Raw genomic sequence first — 13,588 nt, 5'->3', positions numbered from 1 at the left:
CCCGGCCCGGCGCGGTCCGTGGGCTCGGTCCCCGCGGGCTGTGCCGCAGCCGGCCGGGGAAACTCGGGGGATGGTCCTGCCTGAAGCAGCCGGAGGGCTGCGGCGGTGGGATGCCTTGTCGCTGGGGAAGGTCCGTGCTGAGCCATGGTTGGTCTTGGTGGAGAATAGCTTGGGAGCGATGCTGAGATTGCAGATCTGTTTTGGATTTGGTGACCTGATGATGGTGATTGCCTGGGGAGGCAGCTCAGGGCAGGGTGATTCCAGCAGTGCTTAGCGGATGAGGATGCAGAGCTCACTGGGGCTATCGCACATGGCAGCTGCAGGAGGGAATGAACGGGCTGGGGCTGTCAGTGGGGACACACAGGGGTACCTGCCCTGGTCCCTCTTGCTGATGCCAGGGGAGGGGATAATCTGAGTTTGGCCCAGAGCGTTAGCATTTCACTTGTCCTAATATGCGGCAGTGCTTGGGCTTAGCACATCTGCAAGCGGCTGTCTGGCAGGTCAGCGTCCCCGGTTTTAGGAGCAGTCTATGTTGAGCAGCTCTATGCCTTGCTCCTGAGGAGACAGGGAGGCTTCCCGTGGCTGGCCTGTGGCCACAGAGGGCTTTCCAGGGCGGCTAAAGCTCCTCCTGTGCCTGGGAAACCAGAAGTTGGGCACCGCTCTTGGAGTCCTGCACAGGTGCGTGCAGACTTGCCTTGTCCCAACAGCTAAGAGCTCCTCAGGGTTGTGTTGGAGAAAGCTAGGTTGTAGAAGTGGTTTTGCTTTCCAGCCTGGAAAGTGTTAAGCCACTGGGGAGATGTTAGAGTGGAACAGCTTCAGCTGGAGAGGCTGAGGACACTTCTTCTGGGATGTCCCTGTCCCTTGGCAGATGGAGCACCCACACTGAGGGAGAAGATGCCAACTCAAGTATGTCCTGTGATAAGAGACAGTGATCCACCCGGTCTCTCATTTGCTGAATAGCTAAACAAAAGGATGAGGAGGAAATCTCACACAGCTGTGTTGTAGGTGTGCTCCTGAACAGATCGCTGCAGCAGAAGAGCTATTGGGTTTTGGGGGAATTGGCATCACTCTGGAGAATCCTAAGCCCCTTTGGGTCCCTGTGTCCCTTGCTACATGCTGAGGAAGCATCTGCATCTTGCCTCAGCATCTCCCTTGGCCAGACCACGGCTTGTCAGTGAGCCTTGTCAACATGTTGCTCAGTTCAGGGCTGGGATACTCCTGTCAGGTGTTGGACTGTCATCTCTCTGCAGAGCTGGGGTGGGGATAGCAGGCTATTTTGTTACTGCTCTGCCTCCTCTACAGCTACCTTACCTGGCCCCTACCAGGATGAGCAGCATGGTCCTGGGTTTCCTCACAGCACATTTTCTCTTTCTTGTGCTGGCGGATGGCTTTTTTTGCTGTTACAGGCACTCAGGAGAGACGGTCCAAACAAAGCAATGAGAGTAAAGAAGCTGTGGCTTCTCTCTTTGGAGGGTGTAAAGAGGGAGGCTCAGGAGCATGGGGCTTAAGTTTGCAGGAATGTGGTTAGCCCTTCTTTTACTTTTGTGGCTTCCTTTATTCCTTACATGTGTATGGGGTCCATCGGGGCTATTCATTATCCAGCTCTCAACACCCCTTCATCCTCAAGCACTGAAGGAAAGCCTGAGCTCTCTCCACCCAGCTCCCCCCAAGGAAGAGGCACTCATGCCACTGTTGCTCTTACCTCAGCCTCTTGCCACTGCAGAGCCCATCATGTTTTGCCATGCTTGTGGAAGTGGTAAATACTCAGTTGCCCATGCTGTTGCAGGATAGCTAAATTAACTTTATTCACAATCACAGTTATCCAATTTTTCACAATGAGTTATTCTTCTGTTTAAACAGAACACAAAACATCTTAAAGTAAAGCAATGAAATGCAAATGACACAAGAACACAGAGGTACGTGGGAACCTACACCAAACAAAACAAAAGGTTAGGATTGTTGTTACTGTTACTGCTTTTGCTGGTTGGTTTTGTTTTTTTTTTTTTCCTGGAGAGACCCTTGCTCTCTTCCTCCCTGTTCACAGCTGGAGGCCAGCTGATGCCAGGAGCAGGACTTAACCCCAATTTTTGAGCTCAGATGCTGGGGGAGCTTTCAGCTTCTGCTAACTCTTAGAGTTTGGTCCACAGTAAAACAAACACAGTTATATATTAAAACACTCTGAATTTAAAAGGTGAAGAGGGAATTCACACCACTGCACTGGTACCCATGGATGGAATTTCTTGAAAAATAAAATGTACCCCTTGGCTTGCCCTGCATGGAGAGGAACCGGTCCCACTGGTGTGGTGAAGGCTCGGGAGGCTGCTTATTGCACGTTTCCCCACATCCACTATTTTACTGACACCATCCCACCCCTTGGAGTTCTTTGCACTGGAGTTTGTATAACTACTGAAACAGGCTCCCTGCGTTTGCCGGTCTGGCTCTGTCCTCAGGCAAGCTGGAGGCTGGCTGCATGCCTGCGGACCAGCCCTGCTTCTGGCATGGCTGCTGTGACTTCCCCCGGACTCGTGCCAACCCGGCCTCCTCCCATTCTGCAGTGAGGATGTCTGGGCACGGGAGCCATGATGCTCCAGGGCTTTCAACAGCCAGCCTGGAGTGCAGGACAGGACAGGGCAGGGTTAGGGGTATATGTGAGAGGTATGCAAAGAAACAACGTAAATCCCTGTAACCAGAATATCAGAGTTCAAGTTAGTACTGCCCACTGGGGCGGGCCGGGGGTAGCTGCAGACCCCCGTGGTAGGCTGCAGTGATGGTGGTGCCTTTAAAGAAAGGCTCTACAATGCGGTCTCCAACTAGTAGCCTCTTTTTTCATTTCCTCAGGAGGACAGGGTGAGGACATGTTTTCCAGGTGCTGTTGGGAGCAGCCTCTGCCAGTGCTTCTTCACCCACCGGCTGCCTGGGGGGGTACGATAACCCCTGCAGCGAGCGGCTGTGTATATTAAATGCCTTTATGCCTACGCCATGCTGTTCCCCTGTGTCCTATCAGCGGCCATATGCTGGGGTGCAGGAAAAGGCTCGGCAGGAGGGGTGCGACTTCATGGCCTTCCCCAGCCTGGCCTGGTGGGCAATGTGGCAGGGTGAATGCCACTGCTGCTGTGCTCCAGCCCCATCACCCCTTGGGGCCCAGGCACCATCTCTACCTCCTGCCCAGCCCTGAAAGGCAGCAGGCTGTGGGGCAGGCCGACAGCTCCTGCTGCTGCGGAGCCACCATGCCTGGGCCCAGGGGCCTGCAGGCCTGGACAGGCCAGGGGCCATGGCGGAGTGGCGGTTGTCATGGCAACCACAGGGGTGGCCACTGCAGGCACCCACCATGGGGACAGCAGGGTTCCCAACTGGGGCTGGAGGGAAGGGGATTTATTTAAATAAACCAAAGCAAACTAAACCCCTCAAGCTATTTTTTTTCTTTCCTTTCTTCCTAACATGTAAGGACAGCCACGTCCTGCTGGCGGGCTGGCTGTGAAGGGCTCAGTACCACCTGGCTGGTTTTGTCTTAAAGCACAGTGATAAAGTTACCAGTAAATGAAACCCGCAGACATGTGGGTTTATACATTCTTCCCCACTGGGGTTGGGGGTTTTGTTTCTTTTTTTTCTTTTATTTTTTCCTCACAAGTGCTGTCTGGATGGTAGGGGGAGGAAAGGTGAGGGAGACGCATCTCCCTCTCCCACAGGCCCATGGGGGCAGAGATGCTGCTGAATCCCTTGTGCTGCGTGGAGATCACACGCAAATCGGTAGTGGTGGGGTTTGAGAGCCACTCGTCATGCAACGGGATGGCAACAGGAGATGGCTGGATGCCACTGAGAAGGGGCAAGGCCAGTGCCACTGTTGGCTGCCAAACTCGCCATGAATGCCTCTGCCAGGGAACAGCGAGGGAGGAGTGGAGGACAGCCACGGGGCCGCTCTTCTGCCTGCGGACGTGGGGCAGGTGTTGCTTTGCAAATCCTGGGTCCTCTTCTGCACTGCCCCGGCCTTTCCACTGTGAATGTGCTCACTGCACCTCCCTTGCTGGGTCAACACTTGCCTCACTCTGTCCTTTCTAAGGGGCTTCCCACAGTCAGGCTGGTTGTACATGGAAACATGTCGCTTGTTTCTCCTCTTCTGCTAAGCTGTCCTCTGCACATGGGGTGTCTCTGGACGGAGATGTGTAGCACTGAACCTTTTACCACTTGCTGCCCCTGCTAAATGTTGGAGACTCCCCTCTGCTGTGCATGGTGTAGAAAAGGGATGATCGCACCAGCTGGGTTTTTTTTGAGATAAAGTTTAAAATCCACAAGGGAGATTAGTCCATCGCAACTTCCCTGACACGCTGGAGTTCCGCACCAGGGCTTGCTTGGAGGGTAGAAGAGCAGCATCTAAGCTTATCTCATCTGTTGTCCATGGAAGAGGGGATCAGGGTGGTGGGTGGTGATGGTTTTTGAATCTCCTGGATGATGAATAGAGGCCAAGACCTATGCGGTTTCACAGCCTCCTCCCCACCTGCCCAGTCCCCACCACAGCATCTGCTGCTCTAAGTGCTGCGGTATGTTTTGATGATATCTTTGATGGCCCGTCTGCAAATGGGGCAGCAAGCGTTGGCCATCTTCTTGAGCTTCAGCCCACACGAATAGCAGAGACACATGTGTCCACAGGAGTAAATGACCGTGTCTACCATGTTCTCGTAGCAGATGGTGCATTCGTCTCCCCAGGGCCCTGAGACAGACGGGGAGATGGGTGACTCAGGCAAGCTGATTGGAGAGTTGGGAGCTGTCCCTGAAACACAAAGAACAGGGTCACCATGCTGCTTAAAACGCTTCCTGACATCCCAGGTAATTTCTGCCCTGAAGCTAGCTACAGAGGGAGGAACCATGCCCTAGCAGAAATGGATGCTCCAGGATCAGAGAGCCTTCCTGTGACCTACTGTCCCACTCACTGAGCCCTGGTTCACATGCCAAGGCTTAGGACAGCAGAAAAGCAGCAACTGCTGGGAGCTGCTGCCCACACAGAGCAAATCAAGAGAAAGCTGTTCTCACACAGCAGGGACAAAGAGCAGTTTCACGTTTTCAAACTACTGTCTAAACATTAACAAGGGAGGAAAAACCAGGAGGGGCAGATCAAGCCAACTGCTTTGAAAAGGGAGAGACTGGGTGGCACATGGTGGCAGCAGCTCCCAAGACAATCAGTGCTTCATCTCTAGGGCTGATCCAGGGATGTGAGACCACAATGCCTAGCTACAGGTCACCCCGTGTGGATTCTTCAGCACAGGGGTGGGGGTGGTACCCCCATGGACAGCATCTAGCTCATAGTGGGTCATTGCTTCAAGAGCTGTGATGGGCTGCAGTAATAATGCTCACAGCACATCTGTAATGAGGCCTCATCAATGAAGCCAGATGAGGTAGCAAGATAATGAGAAAATTTATATTTTTTTCCCTCAAAACCCATTAAAAATCGGAATGTTTGCTGTCACCAGTTACTAGACTTGAGACTGGTAGGTACCTTCAGTGAAAAACAACCTTGGTTTGGACAACAGTGACAAGGATTTGGTAAGTTATATATCCCACCATCAATGCATTGGGATCATGCAGGTGCCTGGGTGTTTTAAAAAAATGCTGCGGAACAGCCTATCATTTACTACTGCATGTACATTTATCTAAATATCACTGGAATTTATCAGCATACTAGAAATATCAATACTGCCTTTTTCTGCAGAGGGTACTGAAGGTGTGTGGAGAGGGAAAGGGGGGAATATCCGTAGCTCCAGTCTAAGCTAGCATGCAACATGTCACTGCCACAAAGCTCTCCAGAAGGAGCTGTGCATCACAGGGCCATGCACATAACAGAAACCCTGCTTCCTCCCTTGGGACCGATCATGATGAAAAGGGTTGGAGAAATATTGCTGTTTAGGCATCTAAGCAGCTTCCACGTAAAACAGACTGAAAATACCCTTTGCAGAGGCTCTCCCTTCCCCCCTCAAGGGAGCTGTCAGGAGACTCCGTCGATCCTTGTGGTTTTAGAGTCCTTCTGGGAGACAAGTGTGAGACCATGAAGGGAAGCAGTGCAGGAGCAGGCAGGGGGAGGCAAAGGCAAGGCAGCAGGGGATCCCACCACACTTACCACTGATAGAGCTGCAGAGGGGGCCAGAGCCACATGTAGACAATATGGGGTCAGAGACGCCACTGCAGAGGACGGTGGGGGAATTGGGTGTCGATGTGGGCGAGCTTGGTGTGGACAGTCCCAGCCGCTCAGCTAATATGGTGGAACCTGCAACACGAGAAAAGAAACCTACAGTTACTTTTAAAAATTGGGGCTGATGACACACTGGGGATATGTGGCAGGGGAGTGCAACTCTCAGTGCTTGTCAGGAGTTATGTCTCATCAGCATAAAATCTAGGGAAGAGATAAAGGAAAAAAAACCTCATATGCCTTTTTAAATGCTAGCAGCTGGCCCCGAAGAGACATTGAGCTCCCACAGCCCCTGAAATTTGCTGGAGCTCCTTTAGCCATCATAACGCTTTGTTTCTGCCCTTAAATGTGTCTCAAGTCATTAAGTGCTGTTACTTTCCTTACGGTTTCATGCTCATATGCACCCTCAGCACTATATCCAGCGATGGGCTTGTAGCCAGTAGAGGGGACAGCCTGCAGTAGGGTGGGCTGGACTCCAGCACATCACCTTGTCAAAGCACTCTTCACTAACCCAGTGCAAAACTGCATCATTCCAGGCTCTCACAAATTCATCAAAGTCACTCAAGGACTTTCTAGAGACAAACACAAGGGTTTGGCAATCAGGAAAACTTAGGTCTGCTCACTGCTCTGCCTCTTTTGTAGGATGGCTTCTGTCAGAGGTGGGGATAAGTCACCAAAATGCATTTGGCTCTGGGATGAACAAGGACACCTCTGCCCCCATTCAGGAATGTTTTCTCCACTCCCTGCATGTCTGGATGTGATGGGTCAAGAGTGCAGAGCCCCTTCAAGTCCCTTCTAGGTGTCCCCAGCTCCATTACCTCCTGCTCTCACTGCCCACCATCACCTCTGTGTTAGTGTGCTCTCTGCCAGAAAAGCCAGCTCTGCCCCACAGCCTGCTGGGCGTGCTTCCTCCATCTCAACCTCTTTCTTCTGCTGTTAAAACAAGTATCTTAAAGCCCTTTCCAGAAGGGAAAAATATGGGAATGCTTAAAACTCTAGCTGCTGCAAAGGTTTTGCAGGGGGAATATAATTGTTAACAATGCAGTCTGGTCTTCAGTAAGACAGTGGTGAGACAGTGGCATACACATGCATGAACCAAGGTACGGTTTCTTGGTGGTAAGAACTAGTTTGCCTGTGGTTTTAAAGTTTCTAGTTCCCCAGCTGAGAAGACAACCAGGGTAACTCCAAATCAGAAATAAATGCTAAGACTTCTTCATGTTACCATATAAGGAGCCAAGAGACACAGAGGGTTTGGATCTGCAGTGTCCTCGATGAGTCGGAGGCTACTCTCCAGAGAAAAAGCAGCAGTAGGAGGCCAGGAAAACCCTGTGTGCCAGAAAGGTCCTTCAGTTCTATTTGCAGGGAGGCTACCAAGACAAAGGAGGACCAAACCTGGGAATCCGGACCTCCAAGTGCCAACAGTGGATTGTGCAAAAAAAGAAGAAGAACAGCAGCAGCTAATGCGAGATTCTCCTGCCCTTTTTAGTAGAACAAGACCGACCAGTTTAAGTGTAGCACAGGGATGGAGGGGGCATCATGTATGCATCAAAATCTGTTCTGAGGACTGCGTATGGGAGAAGCAATTAACTTCAGCCTTCAGTCCCTCAGTTTTACCCCTTTTCAAACAAGGAGTGCTTTGCTCCCAGGCACAATCTGAAGTTGAATTAGCCTCTATATTATAAAGGGCTTTGGGGCTCTCACACTTGAGATGCTGTAGAGAGGCACCTCCTTTATCACACAGATGGGAGCTGAGGCTGGAGTTTAGCTCAGTAAATATGCAAAGAGAATGATGCAGCCTCTAATGACAGCCACTAGCAATGGCCCTTCCCCTCCAATCTGACAGATGACCGTAGCAGAAAACTTGCCCTGTGGGTAACACACACTGTAAACAGGCCCAGCAGGGGCACAGATTTCAGCTCCTTCACTGCACACAGAACAAATATGAACACTGAGCAGCTGAACAAGTTTTTCAAGCCTTCCCTCTCCTCCCTGCAGCCTTTCTTCCATTAGGCTGACACACAGCACACTGCATTTCTAACACCAACCTGGTCATTTCATTAAATGCAAAATAAAAGCTACTAGGAGCATTTTTCTTCCTGGACTAATAGAATTTGGAGGTGCCCCAAGTGTCACAGAGTATGAACTGATGAAGCATGATGGCAGCAGTGCAAATGGCCTTGCCGCAGTGCAAGGAGAGCTTGTCAGTGCGGGAGCCACAATCTTCTCTGGTTGTAACTGGTCTGAGTCCCAAAATGGCCTTACCCAAGACCCAAGGGCCAGCACACACCTTCCCAATTCTTTCTCCTAACACAAGGCACAGCTCTTGACTTTTCTCCAGCGTAAGTATAGAGCTTTGTTTAAAACAGAGTTTCCTACCAGACAAGACACACTTCTCCCTTGGTGACAGAATAATCAACATAAGACACGTTACTCACGCTGTTAATATATTGCTGGATGGTGTGCAGATACCATGACAGCATGGAATGAGATCATGTGCAGGGTGGAATGAGTGTGGCCAGCTTGGCTTAACTAAAACCAGATACATGTGCTCAAGGCCAAACACGCTCATTGTGTGCACAGAGCTCCCACCAAGAGCTAGCTTTCAAACCATGATTTTAAAAAATTAAATAATCCTAAATAAATAAATTTAAACATTCTTCCTCTCTCTAAAGGCTCCAGATAAATTGTTTCTGCTGCTAACTTGTCTCAAGCTTGTTCTCAAATATGCTGAACACACTGGAATCACCTTTAAGTGCATTTTGAATCAATTCGTTTGCTGTTTTATCTTTGCAAAGTCCAATTATTACCAAAATCCAGTGCAGATTGACTCCTTCTCTGCACTTCTGTCATCGCTCTGGGAGAGATGCAAACAAATGAACCTATACATCCACCCACAAAAGGAAAAAGAATATTATACTTTCAGTAGAAGAGAGCATTACCATAGAATGTACAGACAACACGCCAGGAAAGGCTGCTAGTATGCTAAAGGTTTGTAATTCAAAATGGTCTTGCCAAACTGGAAATAGGATCAGAAATAAATGGGATGGTATTCAATACTATCAAATGCAAAATGCAGCACTTAAGCAGAGATAATCAGCTACCCAAACACAGGACAGGGAATTAGTCCATTCAATTAGAAATACAGCTGTCCTACAGAAAAAGGCCTGGGGATTGCTGGAGGTCACCAGCTGATCATAAATCAACAATGCCATTCTGTTATGAAAAGGTTGCACCAATTCAGGGTCATATGAGGCTGGTTAGGGACTGGAGCAGGAGCCTGGAGGCACTGTGGTATCTCTGTCCCTGGAAATACTCAAAACTTGACTGGACATGGTCTTGTACTAACTTGGAAGTTAGCCCTGCTTTGAGCAGGAGGTTGGATAAGATAATTCCCAGGGGTCCCTTCCGACCTAAAAAGTTGTATGATTCTACAATTTTTAGATGGCAGCATTTTTCACAGGCTGCTAAAAGAAAAGAAGAAACAATCTGTTCTTCGTGAAACTTTTGGATAAGGCATGAAATCATGGGTTTAGACTCCTAAGGTATTCAGATTAGACATTATGTAGAAAGTGAAGCACTGTAAAGCAATCGGGCTTCCTAGAAAGACTACGGCATCTCTATGATTAGAGCTCTTTGAAGTAGGTAGTCTCTTGGGATACTATCCAGCATTTATGATTTTTATGAGAGTGGTTATCTGTATCCATAATTGCCCTTTTATAGAATGTCCTAACTGTGGCCAAAATACAGCAGCTGTGGCTGTCAGAGATGCTTTTGGCTCTCTGTATTTATTGTGGTGAACAGGGTGGTTTCCCAGCACATTGCAATCCACTCTCAGGGGATATCGTCTGAGGCTGTCCCAACTTTTAAGCGTCTCTCTTAACGGCAGCTGTCCGGGGAAAGCTGTACCACTGAAGGATTTACATTGGTAAGAAGGCCAGATACAAAGTCAATACTCCCTAAAAATAAATAACATTTTCAATTAACTCTCCCCCTTAATTAATTTATAAAAATATTATGTCTACATTTCTTTCTCATAACAATGTGATTATGTTGACCTGCTTATTACCGCATAAGCCCTAGAGAGAGAACTGGAAAACAACCACAACAACAAAACCAGGTGGGAAGAGCAATGTGCTGTCTGCATTCTCCTTCTGAATATGCTTATGGGCATTTGCTATGATGCAAGTAAATCCCCAGGGCATCTCCGTGGCCCAGAGCAGGGAGTAGCTGCCATGAATCTGTTCTGCAGCTATTCCCAACCCATTGCTAGCAAGCAGTATATTAATACTCCCAGATTCAAACTACAGCTGAGATGGAGAGAAAAGTAGAGTAATGCCAAAGAGCATGTTGCTTCCTTATTACTGTTGACTTTGGATCACTGAAGGTTGGGAAACTGGCAGGTTAAGGTGTTCATAACACATTTCTTAATCTAGTATCTATTCCCGAGAGAGGTGACAGAGGGGCAGGGCCATTCCTGGGACTTAAATAACAACAGGCTGAACTCCATCAGATTGTGAAAAACATCCATCAGCCAGTGAAAGGTGCCCAGTAACTTCTTGGGATTTGATCAGGGCATTCCTCATACTGTCACCGTATGGGGAGGAGTGTTCATGTTCAAAAGGAGACAAAAGCAAGACTCAACCCATTTTACTAAATCTCTGTCTCTCTCTCTTATCCTTTCCCCCCTCATAATTAAATTCAGTATTTTGTAGTCCCATTGCACTTTTTCAGATCTTAACCCAAAAGGCCTGCAAGCACAATGTTGCTGTCAGAGTACTGGGACTGTGCTTGTGGAAGTCTTGCAGAAACCAGGCTCCAAAGGCTGAAAATGTCTGCTGCTTTGAAGTGGAAATGTGGTACTGCATAGTCTGGAGACTTTGCTTTCAAGGTAGAAAAGAAACAAATGAGCAATACCCAGTGTTTGCTGGCTGCAAACAGGAATGAATATCATGATTTGTGCCCCCAGAATGCTTTCTGGCAATGCCAAACACCACCTCGGGTATCACACTCACCTTCTGTTATTTGCATTACCTGCCTAGTCTCTTAATGACTATTTCACAAGTGTTATAAGAATAATCCATAACCACTCAGTCTGCCCTCCAGAGCTATCCTTTTTTTCCCCTTTGGACCCATCCAAAAACTTTGTTTTTCCTGGCTTATAGCATGCTGTCAGTAAATGACCACTACTGTCCGACTCATAGTTCACATAGTTTGATCATCTTTACCTTTTTAAATGGGATTTTCTTACTCATACCCATCTTAAGGACTACACCAGGATCTTAACTAAACATTGTACCTAAAAGACAAAACATGGGAGCCTCCTGACATAGTTTCTAAGGAAGATAAAGTCTTATGCAACATACCAACTTGCCCATATGCTGACTATCATGTGGAGCACACTGACAGCCCCTTCTTTTAAATAGGACAGCCAATAAAGATCAGGTAATTACCAACAGTAATCACAGATTTTCAGTGTTGTTCCATCCATCCGCAGGTCCCAGAGCTTCCAGCACACAGTGGAAAAGATTAGAGCAGCTGCTGAAATCTGGTTGCAGCCTTCAACTGGCATATTTAAGGATGCTCAAGAGAGCTGTGCACTTCTCAAACATTTTAGTCCAGTGAGCACTGGGCATCTGACAGTCATAGTCATTAGATGCCTTTCAAAACTCTCAACTTGATTTCCCTTTGTTAGGAGCCAGATTTTTAAGCCTGTCAGCTAAAATAATTCCCCTATCTCAAAAACTGCTCAATATCCATTCTCACATTTAACATTCTCACTGTATCAGGGCCATTGATGTTGATATCTAAATAGGATCAAGGTTCTTTCAAAAATCTGGCACAATTGTGGGTACTGAGCTCATGTGAACATCTGCATAAGGAGATCTGTCCCATAACACATCAGCTTCTGCAGTGTGAGTGGGCTGTGATGTTACTGGGACAGGATACTAGAGCAACTTAACCCTGTAACAGTCATATCTTTGCATAATCTAATATGCTACAGATCTTTGGCTTTATAGTGACCACTAGAATGTGAAAACCCTTGATAAATAACCATGTGCAAGACTGGTAGGACTGGGACCTCAATTTTGGACCTTACTTTTTTTTACTGAAAAATCTTTTATATAAGTGGGGTTTTTTTCGTTTGGTTTTTTTTTTTTCTGCTCATGGATGTAGCATGTGTACAACTTTCCCACTCCATTCATCTACTCCTTTCAGAAAAGGATACAGATATACTTTTAACTATTAGAGAATACAGACTGGTGGATTTACACAGCTCTTTTGCATATTACAAGAACAAAAGCCAATATTGAACATGCAGTGGGGAACCTAGAACAGTACACTAAATGTGTAAGGACATGCTCGAGTGGGTCCAGAGGAGGGCCACGAAGGTGATAAGGGGGCTGGAGCACCTCCCCTATGAGGACAGGCTGAGAGAGCTGGGGTTGTTCAGCCTGGAGAAGAGAAGGCTCCGGGGAGACCTTATTGTGGCCTTCCAGTAATTAAAGGAGGCCTACAGGAAAGATGGGGAGAGACTCTTTAACAGGGGGCGTAGTGATAGGATGAGGGGTAATGGTTTTAAACTGAAAGAGGGTAGACTTAGGTTAGTTATTAGGAAAAAAGTCTTTACTATGAGGGTGGTGAGGCACTGGAACAGGTTGCCCAGAGAGGTTGTGGCTGGCCCATCCCTGGCAGTGTTCAAGGCCAGGCTGGATGGGGCTTTGAGCAACCTGGTCTAGTGGAAGGTGTCCCTGCCCATGGTGGGGGGGTTGGAACTAGGTGATCTTTAAGGTCCCTTCCAACCCATACCATTCTGTGATTCTATGATTCTATTCTCTTGACCTTGCAATCTAGTGGCAGGACACACTGTACTGAGAACTCCTGGGTTCTTTTCTCTGTCTTCTACCAGAAAGACAAAAGTTTCTGTCTTTGGATGTTCCCCAGGCAGATGTCAGACTAACATCTCTCCCTTGACACTGACACTAGGAACCCTGGTATTCCATGAGTGGCACATCCACTAAAAAGTGGGTCTTATCAAGACAAGCTTTGCAAGAGCTAAATCCTTCCATGTTTTATTTCAGTAAATGGTTTTCACTAATGCAAATGTTCCACCATATGTAGAGAGAGCTGCAAATACCAAACATGGTTTCAGCAAGATAGTCTCAATGCTAAAATGACAGCCCCCATCCCAGCATGCTCTCTGCTCTGAAGAGCAGCCATATACTTTTCCGCACATTATCACATTTTCTTGCCTCCAGCCAAGGCTCCAGGAGAGCTATTCTGTCCCCCAGGGCCACTCAGGTCTTGCCCAACAATTTTGAATCCATCATGCTAAAACAAAGGAACAAAGCACCTGTTGCTCCCTGGGCACATGGTAGTTAAAGATCAACAATAATGTTAGGGAAGGATATAAGC

The 13,588-nt window shown here is 48.0% G+C and overlaps 1 protein-coding gene across 4 annotated transcripts in view; it reads right to left on the bottom strand.

The window, feature by feature from the left end:
* Positions 1 to 3,500: 3,500 nt before the first annotated feature.
* The window catches only part of NEURL1 (neuralized E3 ubiquitin protein ligase 1), a 164,430-nt gene continuing 154,342 nt past the window's right edge, over positions 3,501 to 13,588 (bottom strand). For all 4 annotated transcript variants that reach the window (XM_049810056.1, XM_049810057.1, XM_049810058.1 and 1 more), the window contains exons 5-6: positions 6,107 to 6,253; positions 3,501 to 4,765 (exon numbers count right to left, since the gene is read on the bottom strand). In XM_049810056.1, coding sequence (XP_049666013.1) covers positions 4,524 to 4,765; positions 6,107 to 6,253 — 389 coding nt within the window. In that variant the 3' untranslated portion in view covers positions 3,501 to 4,523. The remainder of the gene's footprint in view (positions 4,766 to 6,106; positions 6,254 to 13,588) is intronic.

Source organism: Accipiter gentilis, chromosome 9 (assembly GCF_929443795.1).
Source record: "Accipiter gentilis chromosome 9, bAccGen1.1, whole genome shotgun sequence".
In the NCBI taxonomy this organism is placed as follows: domain Eukaryota; kingdom Metazoa; phylum Chordata; class Aves; order Accipitriformes; family Accipitridae; genus Astur; species Astur gentilis.
This window is presented reverse-complemented; position numbering and strand designations above follow the sequence as displayed.